This window comes from Gymnodraco acuticeps, unplaced genomic scaffold (assembly GCF_902827175.1).
Source record: "Gymnodraco acuticeps unplaced genomic scaffold, fGymAcu1.1, whole genome shotgun sequence".
NCBI classification, from domain to species: Eukaryota; Metazoa; Chordata; class Actinopteri; order Perciformes; family Bathydraconidae; genus Gymnodraco; species Gymnodraco acuticeps.
Genome location: NW_022991213.1, coordinates 353595 through 380614, shown reverse-complemented (window position 1 = coordinate 380614; position 27020 = coordinate 353595). Strand labels below are relative to the sequence as shown.

General features: G+C 40.5%; 1 protein-coding gene across 6 annotated transcripts in view; it reads right to left on the bottom strand.

The window, feature by feature from the left end:
* The window catches only part of kiaa1549la (KIAA1549-like a), a 161656-nt gene extending 136624 nt beyond the window's left edge, over positions 1-25032 (bottom strand). For all 6 annotated transcript variants that reach the window (XM_034238661.1, XM_034238662.1, XM_034238664.1 and 3 more), the window contains exon 1: positions 24568-25032. In XM_034238661.1, coding sequence (XP_034094552.1) covers positions 24568-24796 — 229 coding nt within the window. In that variant the 5' untranslated portion in view covers positions 24797-25032. The remainder of the gene's footprint in view (positions 1-24567) is intronic.
* Positions 25033-27020: the final 1988 nt, after the last annotated feature.

The window sequence follows — 27020 nt, the reverse complement described above, 5'->3', positions numbered from 1 at the left end:
CTTAAAGGTGGGGTAGGTAATTTTGGAGAAACCAGCTCGAGTGCGCTAGAATTTGAAAATACGCAGCCGGAAAAAATCTGCCACTTCCTTACAGAGCCCCTCCTCCAACACACACGAACGCGCACATGACCAATGAGGGCACGAGATAAGTTTGTGCACAGATGGAAGGCTGACAGGCAGGAAGGCCATCCAGTTATTTTAGCCGGGCCGGCTCAGATGATTGGTCGTGCTTTTTACAGCGCTACGGCTTCAACAGATTACATTTTGTATGGATTTTTGTCAAAGCACTTCAGATATTCATTGCTATCGGGATGTTAAGAGCATTCCATGGAATATAACTAAAAGTGTATCTCGAGCCGGTTTCTCAAACTTACCTACCCCACCTTTAAGTCGCTCACTTTTAGACGTTTAGTGCTGAGCATGGGTTGGAAATGTTGGCATTTAACAGTTTCCTCATGCTGCTTGAAATAAGATTGACTGAGCAGTGAGATAAGGTGAAAAGAATAGCACAGTTGTGGGTCGTCAAATCAATGGTCCCCCATAAGTTTCGAAAGAACGGTTGTAAATGTATTTTTTATATGTTTGTTGTAAAGCACTTTGAATTGCGTAGCTCAAATATGCTGTATAAATAAACTTGCCTTGCCTCCTAGTAGGCGGCCATCTTAGAAGTGATGCCCCCTTTTAGTCCCCGCTAATGTTAAGCCCCCAAAACGCAACATCTTGCAAGAAACAGCGTCTGAGGGATTCTTAACATTTAACAAACTATAAATGTGTCATACCCACTTAACGGGAAGAAACTCAGCTATCAGACAATATTAACAATGTTTAGCTAAACGAAACACAAGGGTAATAACAAGCCTCTGAATTAGCCCTGAGCGAAAAAATGCTAACGCACTTGGCACAGAACTCACGGTAGAAATACTTTATTATTACTTATCGGATCTGCACAAACAAGATATCAGCTAGCAAGCTGAGATTCTACAGATTCTATAAGTATTATACCCCCTAGGGGTTTTTAAATCAACACTTAAAACTCACTTATTCTCTCTGGCCTTCTAGCCTTTTATTATCAAGCTCCACTTTTGTGGAATCGGCTTCCGGTTTGTGTTCGGGCGGCAGACAGCCTGTCCGTTTTTGGGGTGCGCTTGGGACCTTCCTTTTTGATGGGGCTTATAGTTGATAGGGTGGTCTAGTGTGAGTGCATTGATGTGGACACGCTGTGCCTCTTCACCTACATTTTGGTTCTTGCGCTTTCACTTAAATCCTAAAAGCTTGGATCTTATATTTAAAACTAAGGTTATTACTACTTCTCATTCTTCTAAATCTACTCTCTCTCTACTTCTCATACTCTCTACTCCTGTAATCTATTCATTCTATTTTATTTGTATCCAAAACCTTTCCCCTCTCTGACCTCTGGTTCTATCAGAGGGTAACAGGTTGCAGAGAGGCCTATTCCGGCCGGGGAGTGATATGACCGTAGTCACAGCGTACCTCCTTACCTCTCACCTATTCCAATGAATTCCTCCTTCTGTCTGTTTGTACCTGTATACTCTCATGTTCCGATTAACCCAGCCTCCCCCACATTGTATTTGTTGTGTCTATCTACGCCGGGATCCTGAGTCGAGGCTGATCCTGTTGCTGTGGTCCTGTGTCCTGGATCCTCTATCCTGAGTTCTGGATCTGAGTCCTGGACTTCGAGTCGTGGCTGAACCTGTCTCTGCGGTCCTGCCTGATTCTCATCATACTGCTTCCCTGATGGCTTCCACAGGACTGTTGACATCCTCGTGGATTCATCTTCCTATTATAGACACATGCATTTCCAAACATTTGGTCTACCTATGCTGTAAAATGTATTATCTCTTCGATTTACACACGGCATCTATTGCACGTCTGTGCGTCCTGGGAGAGGGATCCCTCCTCTGTTGCTCTCCCTGAGGTTTCTCCCATTTGTTCCCCTTAAACTGTGGGGTTTTCTCTGGAAGTTTTTCCTTGTATGATGTGAGGGTCTAAGGACAGAGGGTGTTGTTTTTCTCATACTGATATTCTGTACACACTGTGCTGTTGTATTTGTTGTAAAGTGTCTTTATTGTAAAGTATTTGTATTGTATGTACAGCACTTTGGCTCGGCCAAATATCGTTTTAAAAATATGCTATATAAATAAAACTTGATTTGATTTGATTTGATTAGTATCATCACTGAGCGACCAAAACTCGCGGCAGGGGAAGCAAACCCAGACAACACACAACGTAGCTTTAAAATGGACAGCTGATCAGAGAGGTGCACCTTGGGTCAGGCAGCAGAGCAGAAGGCTAGCAGTGAGACGCCCCCCCACCTGTCACTCTAAACGCCCAAGTACATAATACTGTCTAATTGTAATCCTTACATAATTACAAAGGGTGGGTTATATAATAATCCAACCCCCATTTAGTTGTCATGTATATGGAGTGATATAGGCCAGAACTGTTTTTATACTATTCAATGAAGTGCAGATTTGAGCACTTTCACATAATGTGCTCTTGGGAGGGTTCTCTATTGTTACATTGTTATGGAGCTTTAAGTATCTAAAATATATCATTCACATTCTGCCCCCCATGCAGCAGAATATCTGTTTTACAGTTATACAGTGTTATATTATTGGATTATCATTACTTCTACTACTGTAACATTTAAATGTAGTAGTTATTTTGTTTAATATACCAAATTCATTAAATCATAAGATCATATGTTTTGTAAACATTCAAATGTAAAAAGTTTAAAGTACCTTAAAGCTATAGTATAATAAATAATGTAGAAACGTTCCACCTCTTAAAACTGAAATTAGAAAAAAAAGAATGAAAGTATAATTAAATCAGTTCAAAAATGTTTCCAGCTGACGCTCAACATGCAATTAGTTTATTTGAAGTTGAATTTGAACTTATATTGTTGTAGAGGACTACAAGATAATTTAACATTTAAATGTTTAAGTGAATATTTCTGTAACTGTAATACAACACTAATCTAATGCAATCTCAACAACAATGTCTAAGTCCACTGCTGCCTGCCTTGTGAGCAAATAAAAAGCTACACTTTTATATTCAGAGCATAAACTGCATGTTTGAAAATTCAGTCACACACGGGTTGTATTTGTGCACGGCTGTCGTAAGCTTGTCAGCTGATTTCTTTAGAGAAACACATGTGAAAACGTTCAAATGAATTAAGACAGCCCTTTCCTCATGAAGTCAGAAAGAAGGACAGGTCTCTTTGAAGTGCGGCACACAAACAGGAGAAGAAAAACCAGGAAAGGAAGTTCAAAGCTCTAACTGGTGCATGAATTCCCATCAACTCAAGTGCGCCCTCAAAGTAGAAAACATCACACACACTCAGACACACTTATGCAAAAATCATAATCATAGTGGATTGTTCTGGCACTTTGATTGAATATTAAACATTGTGTGTGTGTGTGTGTGTGTGTGTGTGTGTGTGTGTGTGTGTGTGTGTGTGTGTGTGTGTGTGTGTGTGTGTGTGTGTGTGTATATACTGTAGTTGCGGTTGTGTGTGTACCAATATTGATTTTGCAGTAAAAACACATGCCAAAACTACTGCAGGATGCACCATGTGACTATGCAGGAACCAATATGTGCATTACTTGAATCTGATTGGCCGTGAGAGCCTGATGTGTGTTTGCCCTTACTGTGTCCCCTGTGGTGGCACTTTACTCCGTGTGTGTGTGTGTGTTTTATCAGACGCATATGGTGTGAGTACAGAGTGCCATTTCATTACAAGCTGCAGGGATCAAAGACCTTAATCTGATTAAGCGCAGCCGTCGTTATCCTTAACCTGACTCATGCTGTATCAGTCACCCGGGGATGATGATGAGATGATGAAGATGGAGATGTTGATGAACATGAAGTCTCTGCTTTTCTTTCAACTACGGCAAAGAGAATAAAGTCTACTCTAATTAGTCTCTGGCCGTTATGTAATCGTCTGAAGCTCATACACACACACAGAGCAGAACATCTTCACGCTTTGTGTCAGTGAAGAAGACATCACAGACTCAACAAGAAAAAAGGTTTCTACAACAGAACAGTATAACAATCTAAAACTACAGATGTTGTTCTCACCATTCGTCCTAAAGGGACAGTTCAGATTGTTCATAGTGCGGTTGTATAAAGTCCTCATCCATGGTCAGTGTGTGAGCTACAGTAGATGGCCTTGACATCATTCTGACTGATATTGCAATTACGATATTATTGATTAAATTTGAGAGAGTTCCCATTTCTTTTGTAAACGAATTCAGGCGACCTTTCACCTCCACTTAATTAAATGCATGGTTGCAAGATAAAAATGTGAGTTAATTGATTTAGATAAACATTTTAAGTTGCAAACATTAATTTACAAGTTGTGTTGACGTAATAATGTTGGTAATTACATCAACTTAATATTGTGTGTCATTTGAACTCTGATTGACTTAAAACTAAATTCAAGTTGTAGTAAGTAATGCAATTGGCTTGATAACTTATTTGTTCTACACCTTGAGTTAAGGGTTTCAAGTCCACTCCCACTTAACATGCCTAGACAAGTTCCGACAGTTAAGACAAATAGAAATATACAAAGGACATTTTAAGGTGAGTGTCATCTCTTGTCATTCAAATACAGTAGATAGCCTTGTAGTTGCACTGTATAGGCAAATTGCTGTTTGACCAAAATTAGCAGCCTTTGAACTGTGAATAGTTCTGTGAAAGGATACAAAGTAGAGGCTACTGTGAGAGTACAAATACTTTGGTTACTATAGTGATATCGCTTTTTATTCAAAATGAATCTCGTGAAGCAGATCAAGGATGCTTCTTGAGGTAGGATCGTTATTTAGAGTTGTCATTGAAATGCAAGTTCTTGGCAGTCACCCATTCAGAATATATTCATTTAGGTCATTTCTCTTTTTTTCCTTTTTAAAAAATAGCACAATACAATTGAAGTACGCAGAGAACTATAGCCATCCGCTTGTTATGAACTTGGTTACACAAGGATAAGGACTCAAATGCACGACCCGGAAGCCAAAGGTAAAGTACAATTAAGATACTTTATTTGCACAAAAAAGGTAACAAAAGAAGATCACTCTTAAGAGATGACAAAAAAGGTTTGAGTTAGGCAAAACAGAAAATCACTCACAACGTGAGGAACTAAACTTATAATAAGTTTCAGGAGCCAACATAGGCTTTGAATCAAAGCGTGCTGAAGAGCATAGCTCTGGCATGGGGACAGGACAAGATGAACTGACACTGAACGCTGGGAGACTGGGGAATTCAAACACTCAACAACAAGACACAGGTGAACACAATCAGGGGCTGATACTGATGAGGGCGGGAGAACACATGAGGAAAGGGAGTCAAGGGACCTGAAATGAGACGTGACAAAACAAAACAGGAAGTGAAAAACAATACAAAATAAACATGAAACATGATTGACTAGCACTTTTGACGGTGCACAACACCGCTGTCGTGTACCTTGGAGAAAAGGAAGAGGACCTTTTCAAGGAGTTTAGCAACTTAATTAAAAATCTTGAAATCAAATCCATGGGCACAGTGACACAGGACAAAAGCACTGCTCTCTGTCAGCTACATTTTGAAGCATATTGCACTTTTGGCCACACCCCAATCAATAATATCTTAGCAACGTTCAGCATGGATAGGTGTTGACAGCAATGGCATGGGAAAAGGATTGTGTAACATTTGAAAAGTGGCTTCTGCTCTTCTCTTAACCAGTTCACATATTGTATGGAACCTGCGAAACAAATGAGAAGATACACTAAAACTTGCACGGTTGTGATTGACAAAATCTGTCCACATGCATTTAAACACTAGGCAAAGTACTCAAAAGCACCTCTGTGTGTCTTCAGGACCACATTGCCATGACGACACACACATGCAGACTCAATAGGTGAAAACAATACCAGCGTTGCTTTAGCAGCTGGTAATAATGGCTCTGAATTCGCTAAGAGTGACAGTTTAAAAAGAATGCAGTTACCTAATTCATTATCTCTTATGCGCTAACCTATTATTTAATGTGCTTCAAAAGGACATGAATATCGCCTTCATCAGTGACCGGTCCACCCCAGGATCTGACCAATACGATGGCAACCATCGTGGTCGAGGGAAACAAATGAATGAGCATTCTGCGTTAAATGTGTTCATACTGTTTGAAATAATGACTGTCGGCAGTGTAAACATCTTTGTTACATCTTTTGTCAAATGTATGTGTGTGATCTGCAGACTGGTGGCCATTGAGAGTTTGTTTCTGTAGTTTTACAAAAACTTTACAGATTTGACATATTTGGCACTGGTTTTAAATATGCAAAGGCCTCTAACTTCGATGTGATGGCAGCATGTATTTGCTGTGTCCCCATGTCCCATGGTAATATGGCTAATGTGTTTATTTATTATTTGTGGGGCAATTTAAATTTGTGTTATTTATCTTTTTTTTCAAGATTGAAATGAAGCTCAGTGCAAATCTTTCAGGAAGACTGGGTGTGTATACATTCACTCCGCAGCTGCATATAATCAGCTCATCACAGGCGTTCTCTTTAACCTATTGCATTTCACCTCATTCTCCAGCAGCCAATCAACGTGCTGCAGCCAAACTATAAAATGGTTCTCCTCAGTGCTCGTCAGCTGTGATTTCAGGTGTTCATGCACCTTATCATATGGCATGTGTCAATAAATGTTCAAACTGAATGAATTCTCTCCTGATTGAAACATCATGTGTTGAAATAAACAACTGCAGTTCAAAATAAAAAGTGAATTGCCTAATATTTTTGTTGTGGAATTAATTAATTTCTTTCTTTAAAGGCAAAAACATGAAAAAGCTAAGAAAATAAACTATTGAATTCAATATATTTGGAGCAACTTCATTTATAAATGGTTGTCAACTTAAAAACGTGTGTTCACAATGATGGTAATACATAACTACATACAACTTAAAATTCCTTTTAAATCATGTGGTAAAACTAGTCGGAACAACTTAATCTTTTGAATAATCAACTTCAAAACTTGTGTTTATAATACCAATTATTAAGTAAGTGGTAATTAAAAACACTCAAATAACGTTGTTGCTTTAAGACAATTTCATTAGAAGTTGTCTTAACTCAATAAACATCGATGCAAACTGTTGCATTGATTTTCTTTGTTGAGCCAAGGCATTTGTTTTTAGAGTGTAATTTAAGGCACATCTACAAACATTTTATAATATTAATAATATCAGTTGAAGTGTACCCTATATTTAGAGTATTTTCATCGCTTTATCTTGAAGCACCAGAGTATTGACAAAGACAGTAATGTTACCCTGGCAGGAAAGTGAAGTTGCTAATCTTCCACAGCTTCAATCAGTTTGCTTGTTTTGTGTTATTATGGGATGTTGGTGATTTTAAACTAGCAAAGTCACAAACTAACACAAGCCTGTTCTGCAAGGTTCAATTACAGGTTGTTTTTTCCAACGTAGTCTGGTGGCTTTAAAGTGAGCAACGGAAAGGACAAGGTCAGGCAAAGAAAATATTCTACATATAACGTACAGATTTTTAGGAGGCTTAAATATGTGCTGCTGCTTCCACCCACAGCAATACACTGCTTTGCTTCCATGCTGGCACTCCTTTCGCTTTCTCCAAACTGGGAGCACGCACACAATCTCCTGTAGGTAATACACAGACTGTGTGTAAAAAATCCAAACTGTCCCTTTAACGCGCTCAGTGCTTAAAGCCTGGTTTCGTAACCACCTCTAATCTGCTTCATGGTGAAATACATCTGAACCAACGGGTACATTTCCTCCTCACAAATCTAAACCTAATCTCATTTGGGTTGTTGAGTGCAGGGCCAGTTAACAGCTCCCTAACACCTAAACTAAGTCTTGAACAGCATGCCTGATTATGCACCGGTATGAATATTTTATGTCGATTTATTTTCTCTGGGCTGGTAAATAGACAGCGAGTGTGCAGGGAGGTCGGAACAGTGCGCGCTGACTTTGATTTACCCAGGGGGAATAATTACCTTCCTCATTCAGAACAATTGTGCAGTTTACACAGCAATGCTACTTCGGTCCACCAGACAGACATAATGAGGAGAATAAGCTGCCATGTGGAAATGGATTGGCTTAATTGACGCTGATTGTAGGACTTTGATTTTTACAGAGAATTAAATGTATTTTTTAATGATGTGACAATCATTGAAGAGAAATATAATTAATGGATATTACTGTTTATCTGCCGTCCAAATATTTTGGAGCCCGTCGGTTTGAAGGCATTTAGATTTAGCTGCTATTTACGTGCACTGTGTGTGCAGGATATAATCCAAGATCCTGGATGAGGTCACATTTGGGATAAGCTCTTCAAATGCATCTTCATATTCCCATCACAGAAGAGCAAACATCACCATGGAAACAGAAGAGACATACTACAATAAACATGAGGATATCTAAATGTAATTTTAGGCTTGTATAACTGTACTGGAGCTATTACATCATCATACCCTAATGAGCGCCTCTTTCTTAATTTGAAATGAAATATGGCATTTTCCTTTACCAAGTCCAAAAATGGATGCTGGAAGTAGTGTGGCCTTTCTCTAGTGCAGCTTTCATGTAAGAGGTTGGAGTTCTTCCAAATCCAGCAGTTTTGATGTATTAGAAAATCTTAACCACAACAACAAAGTCTTCCAGTTGCCAAAACCTCATTGACTATAGCCAATGTTCCTTGTTGTTGGCACAGTTGTTACAGGGATCAACCAAGGCCAAATGCCTAGATACCAGTGTTAACAAAAGTCCAAAAGTATTTGTGTATTTGCCACAGCCCTATGCCAAGTTTGAATGAGAATCGGGATGGTAGTTATACGGTGATACTGCTGACAAATGAAACAGAACTGAGACAAAATAAAATAGTGTCATAGAATGTAATGTAGAGTAGTGTCTGTATTCCTTCTGACAAGAGAGAGCTGCATGACTGAGTGTTGAAACCTGGAAATGAGTTTTAGCACATAAGGGTTTGCCTCGCCACGTAGTCAATTGTTTTTTGAACACGTTTTTTTTATATTGCTGAGATAAGATCCGTGGTTCTATGGATGCGAGAACAAAATGTGTATGTATCATAAATGCGTGCTTGCCAAAGATCATATTTTTTGCAGTATTCCGAATTATCATGGAAAAATCCCAATGACTTTTTGATGGATTCCTCGCGATGCTAACTTTCTGTTTGGCCTACAAAAATACGTCATCACTGCACCACTATATAAGTCTGTCATAAGATAATGGTTTATTTAGATCATGTAAACCCCTTTATTTGGAGTGAAAACTAAAACCCAAAATGTCAATATTACCAAAAACTTTGAAATAAAACCTGAAACAGTTAAAAATGACTATTATACTGTAAGCAGACATTGTAAGCAATTTTGCAATGTTAGTAATTCTCAACAATAAACGTGGTGTGTGCGGGGTATTCATTACCGATATATGGCCTTACTATAATAATAACACCTTTTTTTATCAAGCCACATTCCCACTGTGGCTAACAGCTACAGTGGATGAGGCACTCTAAAGAGAGAACTGCAGCCGTTACACACCACTGTGCTACTTCAAGGCCAAATGACACATCAGACAGGGGAGTGGACAGACACTTGGACGGATGAGTGCACACACACGCAGACACAGGGCAGTGGGTGAGTGATGGAGTGAGGGAGGGAGGTGAGCAGCTGCAGCGATACATGGTGAGAGAAGGAGAGGAGGCCAAGCAGCTATAAATCCTCTCTCTCAGTCACCCTTAAGACGCAGGGGCTGATTACATTTTCATTCTGTCTCTTGCTTTCTTTCCCTCTCCCGCTTCTTTTTTTTCCTGCAGAAATAAATCAAATAAATCCCTGCTGCCTGCCTGTTGGCCTGTTTTGGAGACTGAAGCAGCCTCCTGTGGATGTGAGGAACTCTTGCGCATCTATCTTTCAAACCTGAAACCCATAGAACAGCTGTACAATAGAGCTTCAAGGTGTTTGACAGAAAGCCAAATTCATACCACCACTGTACCATCCTTGAAAAACACAATTTCTTGAGTTTTGACGATTTTATGTCTTTTAAAAGTATGTGTTTTTTAATAAATGTTTACATGGACTGCCCCCCCTCCCTTAGGGGAATTCATCCACAGAAAACACACTGGACGCTGCACTAGGTCAGAAACCAGAGGAGACTGTGAGGTCCACCGTAGTAGACGGACCACTTTTGGACAAAATGTCCTCTCCGTTAAAGGCAGCTCATTGTGGAATAGCCTCCCAACTGAGATACGGATTGTCCCACTCTCAATAGCTTCAAAGGACAACTCAAAGAATGGTTGAGAAACAAACAGACGTGTAATCACCGCTAAATGCACTTTAACACAGGGGTATCTCCTCTTGCACTTTATATGTCGTAGTTGCTATATTGTATCACCATGTCATAAATACTTGTGTATGCTGCTCTTGCTCTTTTGCACTTTGTATATCATGTATTTAGTTTTTGCTATGTTTGTAAAATGTAATTTTCTTAAATGTTTTATGTGAGGGACTGCGGATGGAAATGAGCTCAAAGCTAAATCTGGCACTGTTACGCTTGACACATTTGAATGTTTTAAGTGTTCATTGCTGTGCATTGTCCATGTCCCTGCCAAATCTTTGAAAAGAGCTTCAACCGTACAAGTTTCATGTGAGCAAATGGATCTTTTCCAACAGTCTTTGCTAGCTGGATTGCATTGGCTGTGTGCTGGATTGTGTAAAGCGGCGGAAAAGTGGTGCAACTTGAGACTGGAGGGAATGATACAAACACAACTTGAAGACAGGATGGTGTGAGTGCAGTGTGCAAAAACACTGAGGCCTCTGAAGACAAATGCTCTGATTATGTAAAAGCCTTTCAAGAACAGCAGAGGGTTCAGACGAAAGCATGTACGTCGTTTTTATCTCATTATTTTTAGTGACAGATGAAAAATAAATATTCTTGTTCAAGACAAAAGAGTGATGACCTATTTGTGTGGCCTGATCCGGAAGTTAGCATCACAAGTCTCCCTCATCAAAAGCAATGGGATCTATTTATTGGATTTCAGAATATTCAGAAAATAAGATATGTGTTTATACTTTCACAATTTGTTCAACATTATAACTTCCGTATATTAACATCTCTTACAAAAGTGTTGGCGTTAATGTAAATCACCAGAAGAAAAAAGCTAACTTGAGGCTTTAAACAAAATGACATCACAGTCACAAGACGTCACATCAACTCTCTGCTAAGCTAAAGATGGCTAATGTTCACCTTGATGGCGTTTGTAGTCCTAATTAGACACTTGTTGTCAATCGCTGTTTTAGGTCACTTAAAATCTTCAGGCATTCACGAGTTGGGTATTTACTTACATATTTTATGTCGTATAATAAAACCTTGTAAGCTTTTAATAACTACTGTTGAGAGCTTCATATGAAGTGAATACTTAAAACGAAAGTTAATTATAAATCATATATGATCAATTATATTCTTGTATGAACCCATAATGAGAATGCTTCATATTTTGGGTTTTTCTATATTTACAGCATAAACAAAACAAAGTGGTTTGTTTAGGTTGAGTGTGTAAGGTCTATGATTTATGGGTGTCACTGATAAGGAAGAGGGCAGTTTCTTCCCCTTTTTTCTCACAGCAGATCACAGGGAGGGGGGCTCCTGCCTTAAACGAGAAACACATTGAGGCCTCAAAAATGGTTATGTCATAACCGAGAATAATATTTTTCAAGTCCTACAGGGGTCATGTCCTTTTTACACAAACATGGGAAGGTGTGTCTTAGGCCATAGCCAATAGAGGATGTTGGTTGGGGATAGAGGAGGTGTTTTTTGGGGTTTCGATCCGGTTTTTTGAGCATAAAGAGACTGGTTTTTTGAGAGAGCGCGAGAGAGAAGGGGGGAAACCCCTGGTATACTCTTTCCGGGTAGGCTCTGTCCTTCGGGGCTGGGTAAATGGCTCTCGGTAAGGTTATCCTGGAAGGCGTTATTAGGATGTACGGGAATCTTAGACCTAATAGCTTTATTTAGATCTATCCTGGAAGGCGTTATTAGGACGTACGGGAATCTTAGACCTAATAGCTTTATTTAGGCTATCCTGGAAGGCGTTATTAGGACGTACGGGAATCTTAGACCTAATAGCTTTATTTAGGCTATCCTGGAAGGCGTTATTAGGACGTACGGGAATCTTAGACCTAATAGCTTTATTTAGGCTATCCTGGAAGGCGTTATTAGGACGTACGGGAATCTTAGACCTAATAGCTTTATTTAGGCTATCCTGGAAGGCGTTATTAGGACGTACGGGAATCTTAGACCTAATAGCTTTATTTAGGCTATCCTGGAAGGCGTTATTAGGACGTACGGGAATCTTAGACCTAATAGCTTTATTTAGGCTATCCTGGAAGGCGTTATTAGTACGTACAGGAATCTTAGACCTAATAGCTTTATTTAGGCTATCCTGGAAGGCGTTATTAGTACGTACAGGAATCTTAGAACTAATAGCTTTATTTAGATCTATCCTGGAAGGCGTTATTAGGACGTACAGGAATTGTATAACTAATGGCTTTATTTAGATCTTGGATAGATGAGAAATATGAATTAAGGTTTTAGAAAAAAATATAACCCCAGCATGATATGTTGCATATGATTATAATGTGTTAAAAGGTAAAAACCCTGTATTAGTTTGGACCTATTTTTCTTCAAATAAACTGATCCCACCTTTTTGGACTGGGATAACTTAAAGGACACCTGTGCTCTCCTCTCCTGCTTAAAAGGTAAGACTGCACCCTGCCACACACACTTAGGTAGGAGCACACTCCATTTACTGATATCAAAATCCTTCGGGATCCCTTAAACAGATTAAAAAAGAGTTGTCTGAATAGAAACAGCAGTTAATTGAACCTGGTTCTTCGGGGAGTTAATAGAGGTGAGATCTTGCTGACGTTGGTGGATCTGAGCCAAGCAGTAAACTTACATAGACTCAATAACTTCGGTCAGGTCAATTAGTAGGTCAGAGTAATTTACCGGAATAAATTATCAGGACCTCGCCGACTCTAAACACTACATATCTTGTTTCAGGCATTTAACCAAAAAAGCATTCCAAAAACCATTGACTTTAAGACAAGGGAACATGGAAGTCCTAAAATGCTAACTCATTTCCGGGTTGATTACTTATTCCTGCACCACTCAATAGTATAAAAAAATCCAGGATACCTATTTTTGAAGGAAAATAGACTATTATTCTGACGCTGCCAGTCTGGTACAAAGGTGACATTGCTTATCTATTTCACTTCATAGTTAGCCAATCAGAAGGTGCTTTTCTAACACCGTTAGTCTTTTAGCGCTGTCTTTTGGGATGCGCACGTCCATCCCAGTGTCCTCTGGTGGGGAATTTACGATTTCAGGGTTAATAATATCTCTAAAGTTGGGACAGGGTGTACTCTCCGTCAGGGATCTATTATGTGTTGCCTATACAGGAGAGGGGGGGGGGGATTGCACCACCTCATGAAAAGCATTTTGTGATGTGGTCACGCCAAAACCTTCTTTGTCAATTCAACCTCACAACTGGTTTCAGAAAAGCAAATCTCCTTCAGCTCTGAACAAAACGTTCAACTGAATGGATTTTCTGACCTTGAAGAGTTACTAATAGTATCCATGATTCCATTTCTTTTAAACGATATGACTAACATTACACATTTGGATCACAAGCTAGATTTGCTGAATTCTTCCTTCTGCCCATTCAAACCCGTACATGTTTTGGAGTTCAGGCTGAATCCAATAAACAGGGAAAAAAGTAAAACTTTTGAAGTAAATAGAAATAGAGCACAAATGTTTGTGGTAGTGACTCAGCATGTTATCATCTATATTAGTCAATATCTTATTAATCATTGCATGAGCAACATCTCAGCATTTGATCAGGTTAATGAAACGTCCCCCTCATTATTTAACATATGGGTGTAGAGGAAACTTCTGTGTAGCTATGCTGTGGGAATCACCGACTCAGGAAGGAGACACGGTAGGAGCAGTAGATTTGATGTCAAACACTGATGGTTTATTTGGAGTTACGGCCGGAGGATTCACATCACAAGTCCAAGAGCCAGAGGTTCTGACTTCACGGTAGAGTTGCCACGTCAATTCTGGAGAGCCTCTCTCTTGCCAGCCCATTTAACTGGTTCCACAGAGAGTCATCAACATGTTTTGATAAGATAGCTTTAGATAGTTTGGGCACACTAAGTTACCAGCTTCCGCCACTTATGGCCTTGCATATGTCATGCCCTGGAGTCCTCAGACAACAGAGAAGGAAGTGTCCCAGTGTACCCACAACACAGACCATCTGTGACCCAGTATTGACCGGTCACAGAATGGGAACAATAACATTATTGGCTGAAACAGCCTGTGTCCTTAAAGGAGGTAAACAGACATCAAGGTTTGTCCTGTATGTCACATCTTGGCGTCTATGATAATTATTTCCCTAACAATGGGCATATCAGTTCATGTGATGTGGGTGATCAGTGTGAAAGGAGCTTGATTCTATGAAAATATGATCCATCAATCTGAGTAAAATACTCAGACATGCAAAGACGTCACAGTTAAACTAATTGTTCCTTCTGTTCAGAAAAGTATCTACTTCTTAAACATAACAAATCATATTTTAGAGGATATATTACATTACTTTATTATTTACGCCTGGGCTTTTCCTAACGTGCCATGACACAATCTTATTTTACAAGAAAAAACGTTACGACAGCTAATTAAAATGTCAGATTTGCATTATATTTACTATCCTCCATATTATTTTAGCCACTGAATTCTAAGAGTAAAACGTACGCTTTATATAATACCCTAACATTTCGTCTATGGACATTAAGTACACTACAAAAACAGACCATTTGAGGAGTAAAACATGCAGTTTGGAGGTGTAGCTTAACATTAAGCTTGAATCTTATCTCCTTTGCTATGTGTACCTGTTTTTTAGCACATAACTACAAATTAAAAACATCTGCAAATAAACCCAGGACTTAAAGTTATGCTAGTTGTCATCAGTAAATTGACTCAATAGCAATTTTGTTTTGCCTTATTACACGCAATGCAGATGTTCATTGGTCAACGCAGACAGTAAACATGTCACCTTTTATGCATTACACAACATCTGGAGGGATGCACACAAATGTCTCCAGTTAACTGCGAGAAGCTAAATACCTGCACACATCTGCATGTACAACTCCATACTGTGAATTCCCTTTAGACACATCAAGACTAACCTTACACACCGCATCGCATGACACTAAACAGACGGCACATCGTGTAGCGTGTGAGCACATGAGTGGGCTTTGAACACGAGAAGTGTTCTCATGTGTAAACGCTTTTGAAGATTAAAAGTGATTCTCGCACGGAAAATAATTAACCTTCCCTTAAACACAGCGGCGAGGAAACATGCAACCGCTCACAGCCCCTGCAGAATAGAAAAGTACAAAGTGTGGCTAATTGGGATTATAAAAATCAATGTATCCAAGACAGCACTGCCTCCCTGTATGATTTGTAACAGGCCATGCATAATGTATTTAATGTACAAGCGGGGGGGCTTATTTACGATCTGCCTTTCTGACTGAGTCTCTGGATATTCCTCACTCAAACACACTTGCACTTATTCCAGGGATAGATTGTTAACTCCAGAGAGGAGCAGAAGGAGCTGTGTGTGTGATACATGGTAAAAGGATGAGGTGTAGTCATGTCAGAGATGTTCAGCCTGGTTAGCTCCATCAGTCGCAAAAACAATGTGAGCCAGACTGTACAGAGTTGTGTCATCAGAATAATCTTCCTTCTGTGTTTCTGCCTGGCAACAGGGAGAGGAAATATGGCGCTGCCTCTGGAGACGTAAAACATGAGCGTGCATCATTTCAGAGGCTGTACCTGCAGAGAAGAGTCTCTGAAGTACAGAGGCATCATGAACATAACATATTGCAAAGAGAACGTACTACATTATGAGAAAATCAAGGCGTTTGGTGAAAAAAAACATATTTGATGGGCTGAAAACAGCATTTCTGCCCTCCTGTTTCCAGAGATTAGTCAAAAGAGGTATATTATTTAAGTAGTTGTTGTATTCTTCCTAAAATCATTTTTAAATGAATGTCTTTCTTATAGCACAATTCTTCATAACAGGGTTGATTTAGTCCCCACTGCCTTCCAATGTCAGAATACTCTCATGCTTCTAGTTGAAATATGCGTGGTATTCAATAGCTAAACTTCCATCCAATTGCCTTTCCTGTGTGCAAAGCTCCGGCGGTGCATAATCAGAGAGGAACAGAGGAGGGCAGAGCGGGGTGCAGCCGAGCGGAGCGATGCAAAGCGAGCCGCTGCTGCTTTAATGCTGAGGACATGTGTAGGGATGATGCAGCCCCCCCACCCCCTGCCTCTGGGACCATAGGCAGGAACTTTGGCCTTAGATCAATTCCTCCTCTTAAATGTGCTGCAACACCTCCGCTCACCTGAGCTCTGCAGATAGAGGACAACATGTTGCAGTGTGGTGACAGCTGAGGTCTGACCTTGAACAAATCACAGGCGCAACATTAGACTTGTATTCTTGAGGCAGTCACAGTATGACTGCTTTTTCTCTTAAAGGTCCATAACTATTTTCACAACAGATAAATACACGTGATCTCTTGAAATATCTTTGGCAGCAGATTGATGTCTGATGGTTTAACTCTTCATAAATCCCAGTGTGTGTTTCATGGCAATAAAGGAACATGTCACTGACTTAGTGCACTGATAATAAGTCATTAACAAATGTAGGAAACAATGGACGTACAGAGGTTTTCAGGCTTTTAAAACGGAGACAATACTGCACTTGAGAGTAAGATCAATGTATTGTTTATTTGAGTCTTTGTAAGGAATTAGTTAAAAATAGCCTCACCAGACTACTTTCATTTATATCAGCCTGCCTTGAATTTAAAACATGTTTTTAGCAGTTATTTAACCATCTTGTTAATGTTAAGCACATTAATGCTTACATTTCCACGCACACCTTAACCAGGCAACAGTGTGCTTTATTTGTCAATGATTGGTGACATAACCTTCCTTAAACATCTTAAGAGACATGCTATGACACAACATACATTTAACAGAAGTGAGCTTTGGCTTCAGAAAACGTTTGGATTGAATCCTGGAAATGTAATTTACTTTGGCGCTGAAGAGGAAACAGCAGAGCGTGCTGCCATTCATTCTATTTGTTTGGGTTTATAAACCAATGAACAAAGTGATGGTGTGTGTGTGTGTGTGTGTGTGTGTGTGTGTGTGTGTGTGTGTGTGTGTGTGTGTGTGTGTGTGTGTGTGTGTGTGTGTGTGTGTGTGTGTGTGTGTGTGTGTGTGTGTGTGTGAGAATCTTTATCACATCAGATAAAGCAGGTTGTAGCAAAGCAAGCGTTCTCATCTGTCGACCATCATCAACGTTTCCATCCCATCTGACAGCCTCCATGCATTAAACACCAGCTCTGTGCTTAAGTGCACCATGAACCTTGTGCAATTCACCACAATTAGTATACAAATACTTAAAGTTCACATTGAATGAAGGCATTCTTCATGCTTATTAAAGCTCTGCAAAGATATGTATTTATAGATGTTATCCTTTTGATAATCCAATACAAACCCAGATATGGTATGAGTCATTGTGACACGATTTTGCTTCCAAAGCAGCTTTGCATATCCCAATCTCATCAAGTTCACTGTGTGTGACTGCGTGGATATGGAGCATGCATAAAACACCACCTTAATGTCAATCTTTACGTTGAGCTGGAATCGTATCGACTTTGTAATCACATTTAAATTCAACCTCAGTAAGCGTCTGAAGCTGACTGATTACCGCTTTCGTCTTGCTTTCTTATACGGATGTAACACTGCTTTTCTTCAGACTCCATGCAAGAACTTTTTTTCTGGGTACAGACTCTAAACTTCTAATCAGTTTCACGGAGCGCCGGCTCTCAGAGCTCTGATCCTTCGCCAACTCCTGCGCTCTCAGAAACCACAGGAGACGGAAAGGAGCTAGGCCGTTCTTCACCCAATCAGTACAATTCATCACTTGAATTGGTGACAGCAGACACAGGATGATCAGCAAAGGATTTATCAGTGACTTTGTGGCCAGACTCAATTCCTCTCCGTCCCATTCAGGTTAAACCTCAGGGAATTGTCTGTTTCCCCCATTTAAGACCAAGATGTATTTCAATATGCTGTATTTGCTCAGACAGTAAGAAGTTGGTCCAAAATATAGTCCAAATATCATAAAAGTCATGAAGCGGGCATTATTTATGGGCCTCTCCTTTACAGAACAGTCTTAAACTGAGCTCTAATTACAGTACCTGCACATGGGCAGTCAGTGTCATAGTTTTAACCAAAGCAGAGCATGAGGATGTGTCCCCCCCCCAATATTTGTCAATATTGAACTTATGTTTGGAGTTTCGATTTTTTAGTGCCCAGTACAAGCACTTTAGGTGTCTCCAAAATCAGACTGGTGTTTTTTGCTACCAACCAAAATATGTCCGTGGATAAGCAAGCATTAGAAATTGACATCTGCGTTCTGGCATGCATATGTTTGAAGGCTTATCACATGGAAAACACTACATATAGGTTTACAATACAACACTGCAAACGAGACCGCTCGAAAGCACTGGAAACGCTGTAGTACATATGCCGGGCCTGTCAGTGGCGCTGTACTTCCGCACGAGACCGCTCGAAAGCGCTGGAGACGCTGTAGTACATATGCCGGCCTGTAAGTGGCGCTGTACTTCCGCCACAAAATACACCAAAAGCAGCAAAGAAGACCCCCGAGCATGGTTGCCATGGTTGCCCTTCTGTTTATTCTCCGTGGTGGATTTAGCAACATGTAGTTCAGTGTTTCCCATACATTGATTCATTTGTGGCGGGCCGCCACAATTAAATATCGTCCGCCACAAATGGATCTCATAAAATAAAATAAAATAAAAAATCTTTCTTTAAAAAATGGATTAATTAATTTGAATAACAATTCAAGTTAGTAGCTATTAAAGGCATAAAAAGACAGAAATGTATAATTCTTTCTTGAATAGAAATGTTTCTTCTGCCCGTAAAGTGTCCAAACCGGGCTTTTCTGGATAAGCGCATTTTTAAAACATAGCCATTGTCCATCCCGGTTTCAGTTGGATTATTCGTCACAGTTGCTCCGATCAGATCGGTCTCTTTTGAATCCACATAAACACATTGGCAAAATCCGGCTTACTTTGAGCATGTGTTTTAATCCTTTTGTGAATTGTTTCCACTTCCGCGCCGTCATTTAATTTCTTCATACAGCGGGAATCCAAATGAATTAATCCTGAGTCCAATAACCATCAAAGTCACTCCAATAGTGCTCCTTAATTACGCTTTCATCCTCCTTTAACAACATACTTCACATTCATCCAGTTTGTGACAGTAGTTGTAGCATTTTTGAGACTTTTAAACTTTAATTAGCGCTGTTGCCCCCCACCCCCCCCCCCCCCCCCTTGTGTGTGTGTGGGGGGGGGGGGCACAACTTCCAACAGGAGTCATTTGGGGGGGCTCTTGGGAAAAAAGGTTGGGAACCACTGGTCTAATGGATAGTGAGGTGGGCTGATGATCGGAAGGTTGCGAGTACAAATCCCGCCTGGAACAACACCACTACTAGTGTGAGTAAGGCGGTGCGGTGCCCCCACAAATAGAATCAAATTCTGTGGCAAACACTGTAGTTCATGTAGTTCTCCATGTCCACTTGTTGCTGATGGTTGTGGTAGAGGAGCTGTAGATTTTGCACTAACATCTGATCTGTAACATGGTCAGTAGCAGTAGCACTAGCTACTGACAATAGCTACGGACCATGCTACAGCAGTGAGCAGCAGAGGTGGGGAGAGGCGGGGCTATGGCTTCATCGTTATCAGGAAATGATCGTATAGGCCCTATAGGGCGTACACACTGAGCCGTTTGGCCCCCCAGAGCGTTCCGTTTGCAGATATATCCACCTTGGGACCCGTTATAGTTTGCGGTGTTCGTTTCCACGTTTCCGTTACGGCCTCATAACTGATACAACCTTTGGTATTCTCGTGTAAACAGCACCTTAGTCCTTCTCTCAACGATCACATGGAGGTCAACTGCAGGATTCATGTTACAAAGTAATCCAACAGGAGTGAGCGCTTGATGGATGTCACATTGTGTGATGTAAAGGTTGAGTGAAGTTTAACCTTTTTGCTAGACAAGCCTGTGTTTTATAGTGTGCTTTTTCACATGCTGATGTGTCTCTGAAAACAGCTTTGTTTATATTCATCAAAATGTGGGATCGGAAAACATTTGTTTAGCCATCTGTACTGACACTTAGGTATCCTATTGGCAAAAGTAAATAATTGTTTTAACAAAACCCAGCCTTAATGGTTTCTACCATCTCTCATATCTTTACAACACATGTATGTTAATTTGTGTGTTCATATGTAAATGGTAAATGGATTGCGCTTTCCCAGTCTTTTTCCTCAGCATTCACCATGTCAAACAGATTCATACAGAAGCAGAGGTATGGAGGTAGATTTGTCTATTCGGTGAACAGAGAAATAATCGATATGAAAAGTGTAAAAAATGTGTACATTTAAACATGAAACATCTATGAATACTATAATTCATTTAAAGATAAACAAAAAGCATTTACACCCAGGTTATTGATCTCTTTACACAAAAAAACGTTAAACCAAAACTACCTCCACACGGAGGCTGCCATATAAGTTGCAACTTTCTCAGAGGGACTAACATTTACACATACTCAAACCCTGTTGGCAATGAGGAGTAATTTGAGGTTATGTATCTTGCCCAAGGACTGCAGGGGCTGGGGATCGAACCACCTTTCCTCGGCTTGCAGGACAACCACCTAGCTCCTCAGCAACAGTTGCCCCTGTCTTTATTGTACCTTCTTAATTGTGTGTGCTGTCTATAGGAACTATACCATCAGGCTATTCCTGTATCAACTGTACATTTTGTAGCGTTGGCCCTCTTGTTATTCCCTTTTGTTAGAGTGGAAGGAAAAGTCATTAAAAGAAGACGGTCTACTATCTGGCCACTTGCTCTTGTTAATTTTAAACAAATGGCTGCAGCCCAGTCTTTTAATGTTCTGTTATTCCCCAGAGCCCCCGGGACCTCTGCTACATCCAAATGACAAGAAATACTGTCACGCTCGGGCTCTAACATGAAGTGTTATTGAAAATGCTGGGTATAATGAGATGTTAAAAACAGGGTCACAAGCACAGATGACGTTTAATTGTAGCAAAAACATCAGCAGTGTGTGCCGAGTGACTCAGAGATGAGGAGAAATCAACCAGAGAGGGTCAGCTCAGCTTAAAGCTCACAAACTAGCAGGGCATCAGAGTGTTTTATCTGTGATGCTGATGATTAGGCAACAGACTGGAACCTGGCGCTTACTCACATGTTATTTCAATCCCTGACTGACAAACACAGACACACTGCGAGAAAAGTACTTGCTGCAGATCTGTTCCCATGGTAACAAGGACCAATAGATCTCGGCTATTGACTGAGGATGAAGATCTCTGTAGACCTTGAAAAAACGAAAAGAAAAACACCTACAGAAGAAAACGCACACGTACTGTATGTGTCAGCAAACACTATGCTCACACACAAATGAATACATCACACACTCTGGCTAGGCATCAGCCTCCAAAACATCCTTTTTGTTGAATTGTTCTTTTAACCCTTATTATTATCATTATTTATTTGTATATTGTTTTATTTATGTATCTCTCCTGCCCTCTGGGAGGCGCTACAAGAACCTCCACACCAGCCCCAACAGGTTCAGGAAGAGCTGCTTCCCCTCAGCTATCAACTGGCTGAACTCACAACGACAGCTGCCCACCCCACCCCGCACATACACACACAAAAACGACCCCCAACCTGGATAACCAGTGACTGACTGAATTTGATGAGGGACCTATACCCATTTTATATCATTTAAAATGTAAATGACGGTCTATGGTATATTCATTTGTATTGTCGATAGTGTCTGTATATTTGTAACCCTTATCTATATTGTATTCAACTTCTTTACTGCTGTTAATAATGTGTATTCCTCCTTATAGTGTTCATAGTGTAAATACATCAGGTTGTAATGATCCGTCACATTTATTTATTTTGTTTTAACTTGTGATGTGTCGCCATGTTGTCGAAGCACATAGAGCTGCACCTGGTGTATGAAAAGAGCTATACAAATAAAGCTTATTAGAATAAATGGAGAAAACAAAATTACAATATGAAGGTTTTCTCTCTTAAACACCTGAAACTGCTCAACACTTGAGTACCAGGTCAAATAAGGGGAATCAAATCTCCCCATGTAAAGGGAAAGCTGTCGCTAACTGTGGTCCAGCAGCATGATATAAAGAGGATATGTGTGAGAGGGCGCTTTGCTCAGATTTAACTGTATTTTTTCCAAATTATTTGGCAATCTCCTCCGTATTCTGTAGCTCTTTCATTCTCAAATATGTGCTTAACAAGGGGGTACGCATTTCATATATGTGTGGTTATTATAGGGGCGTAATCTTACTTTATTAAAATCAAATTACACCCTGCGTGGTGGCGGCGGCATGTGTAAATGCGGGGAGACACTATTTAATTATTTTCCAATTTTGAGAGTTAATAAGAAAGGCTGCTGAGGGTGATACTGAGGCAGTCTTCTTCTGGCTCTCGGAATACGTTCCCAGTCAATCACTTAAATTATAATCAGGACGTAAAATAGCAGCAGGCCAAAAGAGCAGCCGGTAAAGCATTCAAATATTTAATCGGTCCTGTGGTGCAAATGGAGAACAGAAGAAAGGACCATTTGTTCTGCTTTTGACCTCCTATTACTCAAGTTAGAGGACATCGAGTACTTGATGGAAGGGAGGATTTTAAGATATTACGTGTTGTTAATAAAAGCTAATCGTTTCTTTGGATAAAATAGCAGATATTTTCCAATAGATCTTGAACTACTCTTAATAAGGAAGATCATCTTTTTGTGGACATTTGAGAGCCATTTACAATTACACTTATATCACATTTTGCACAGTCAATGGTAACTTAATGTTAAATTGGTCAATGGTCAAATAAGCAAACATATCTTGAATGACATTCACTCTACTGTATATGAAATGTGATGTTTACATATGTATGTTAGGATACCAAAAAGCAAAGACTTTGTTACATATGTCTGTGTCGTTTTGCTTCAATTGGATCATTATATAATTGGGTGGATTGCATATCGCAGTCTGTCCTGAGTCATTATTCCTGGAAAGAGACATTTGACATTTAGGTTTTCCAAATGTCCAAATGTTCCAAATGTCACTGCTGCCAGCACCGACATTGAAATTCAGTTCCCATCCAGTTTGAGAATGGCATCAAGGGTTAGGGTTAGTGGCCAATACGTCCAAACCTCAGGAAAGCCTTAAATTAAACTATCCACACGGCTAGTAAGAAATACTGTTAAGTGGAACATGTTTAATATAGTTTGGGTGAATCTATCCTTTAATAGTCACTAGCATCTCTGAGCACGTCTGGACCTGGCAAGTGTAATTGGAATCCTATTGAGTGTCAGGTGCGTTTACTAAAATATTCTACATTTTGTGGATTTTTGCTTTTTATAAAGAATGTATCACTTGTGTATATATGCAGTAGCCTCCTCCTTAACCAGCTTAAAATTACGTGAAAATGACAAACATTGACACCCCAAGGTTGGTTGAAATGCCAGCGCTTGAAAAATATTAAAAATAAAGTTAAAAAAAAAACATGAAATATAATATTTTAATTTTAAAAAACTCAAAAAACTCTCAATCCTAGTATAAAACATGCAAGAGGGATTAAAAAGATAAATTGCCTTGTATCGTTCATGTTGTATTTAAGTTATTTAAAAAACCTTTTGACTTCCCTAAAAAAATGTCCTGTCCTCTTTAAGAGCTGTAGTCAAAGCAACATGAACGTATTTGCTGCTATTTTTATGTTTTTTCAGATGGCTGTGAAGACATGGAGATGATAAATCATGTATCCGTGCCGACTGTGAAACGTCCCCTATGGATGTTGTTCGAGGATGACGGCCTCGGGGCTCAATGCTCCATGAATGAATGAAAAGTGTATTTCTTAATGAAACCAATCGGCCGCTCTGAGCGCGCTGTGGCGGCGCGGCAGAGCGCGGCAGAGCGGCGCTGCGGTCACCGTGCGCTCCAGCGGCTTGTTTGGGGACGTGACATCGGTTAGGGCCTGTGCTACTACATCGGTTTTCTTTTAAACAATAAAGTGTAGTCACAATATGAATCCCCTCAGGGATCACAACACCAGACGCAACAGAATGACAGCCTCATATTTTACACAGCTGTTGTTTTCAGTGGTTATCTTATGGCTCTGGTTTACATTGGCTAATAAAGAATTGCATTAATGACATTAACAATCATCCAGCTTGTGATGCAATTGGAATCAGAACAGCTGTGCGTGCGTTTGTTGTTTGATAATAAGGAATAAGGGACCGCTCTCACAGGTTGGATAATAAACACATGTAGTCTTACCGTCAGCGGCCATGGAGCTCTGCAGCATCAGCACCAGCACCGCGGTCACCAACCACCGGGCCAGCTTCCCATCCAGCGCCCGCGTCCTCGGCGAACACACGGCAACCATCCCCGTATCCAGGACCCATGCCACCGCAGAGGAAGCGCGAGAGTCTCGTTTAGTGTTCACCCCTCCAACCCCGGAGCCGCCGCTGCCGCTGCTGGAGAGGAGCGCATGTTTTGGAGCCATTGGTCAACCAATTAATCCTGAATGGAAAACATACGGCGCTGCTGTGGTGAAAGGCATCCGATCAACCTGCCTCCGGTGCGGACAAGCGGGGCTCCGCTCTCCATGAGCCTGCTGGAGGCTGTGGGGATCGATCCGGAAACAAAGGGATGTCAGGGGAGTTTTTGCGCGTCTCACGGTGTCCGTTTCTGTGTGAGCAGTCTGGTGTCCCTACTGCGACCGCAGCGCGCGCTCCATCTCTGCTGGAAGCTGCGTTCATACACTGAAACAACACCGGAAACAGTCTATGCTGCTTTCAAAATAAAAGCATTCAAATTACCTGGAAGTGCACTTGGCATTGAGTAGTGAAAGAGTTTACTTTTGAACTATCAGAATGGCTAGTTTACAATATCTCTAAAAGATATTCAGTAGGCTAGCACACGTTGTTTTACCTGCTGACGTAGTCACTTTTCTTATCCTATATGGATGTGAGACAAATTGAAAAATGTCTACTTTATATAGGCTACTTGAAGTATTTTGATGCCAATGTTTTTGTAGGCCTACTTTTACTCAAGTACACATTTGAATACAGGGCTTTTACTTGTAACATAGTAATGTTACAATGTGGTATTGCTACTTTTCCTCAAGTAAAATGCCTGAATACTTATTTACACCTCTGTCTAAATTGATACAAATTACATTCTTCCGGTGTTGTGTCAGCTAGCTTTACGCATGCTTCCAGCAGATAGTAATTGTACACAGTGTAATTACGGTGAAAATGACGGGAACATACCGGCATGACGTTCAGACTAATTACCCCACCACCAGAAACAGAGCCCAGAGAGGCTGAACCACTCACAACTGTCTTCATGTGTTCTTTAATGGACCGTAGGAAACATGTGAAGCCCACTGCATTATTTGAGGACCAAAACCCAAGGCAGGCAGTGAGGCAGCTGAGTTCAGTGGGAGGCCGGCGGCCCCTGGTGGGGGCTGAGAGCAGAGCCACGGTGCAGGCTGCCCGGTCACAGCAGGGCAGCCACACCGGGGAAACACACTCCTAGCGACTAAACCTCCCCAAAAGGCAAAATACATTTACTCAAGTACTGCACATATTTTAGACTTCTACTCGACTACAATGGAAGCCAGATTTGTAGTTTTTATTCCACTAGGCTATTTGACAGATTTGTATTTTCTTAATCGTAATTAAATACTTTTACTACCATTCTCAATGCAGTACTTTTACTTGGAATTGCGTATTTTTACAGTGTGGTATTAGCACTTATACTCAAGCAAAGAATCTGAATACTTTCTCCACCACTGCTAATGAGTAAACACTAAGGCTAGGCTATATCATTAGCCTTAACCTGCACAGTGAGTATTGGATTAGTTTTGTTTCATAAAGGTAAAGCAACACTTTCTCAGAATCAAGCAAAACTAAGAGTTTAAGAGAAAAAAAACGGAGTCAAGCTAAGTAAATTTAATTTCAAAAATAAAACTATTAAGTTGCAAACAAATCATTTGTGTAATCATGTAGGCCTAAACTATAAATATTGTTTCTTTGTTTTACCCATAGACTGTAGGCCTATAATATAAATGGACGTAGTGTCCGTGACGTCACCCATAGGATTCTGCAGAGTTGCCGTGAAGCCCTTAGTAGGCGGAGTCGGCCACTAACGGCTCGACTGTGACGTCAGAGTCTAATCCCGCCTGCTCCAAATAAGGGTAAAGAGGCGGAGCCGAGGCGGGACCTGCTGCCTCCGTACTGGAAGTAAACAGAGCTAGCTCAGGATAAGAAGCTAAGCTAACATGAAATACATGCATACCAAGTTACTGCTAACAGTGTAGTTCCCCTATATAAACGTTACATTCATAATCAAATGAGACAATCTGCAAGAGAATTAGCTATATTTTTGTTATTCTTAATGCTTGTCATTCACACGTTGAGAAAAGACGGACTCCACCGCCCGGACCTAACGGAGCCGCAGTGGGCTAGCTCCGGGACGCCGGCTGGAGCTAGCCCCCTGCGGCTCCGTTAGCTCCGGCGGCCACCACTGGGATAATTGGGTCCCCTATTAACATTTGTTCCCGTTTAGCATTATGGGCGTCATAGCCATAGACTATAAAAGTCTTACCCAAGGCTGAATCATAAACTAAAATGTATATGTATGCATAAAGGGTTACGTCTTTAGCTGGCTAATAAGTAACAAGCTAAGTTACCAAGCACACAAACACCTGCGAACGGGGTTAA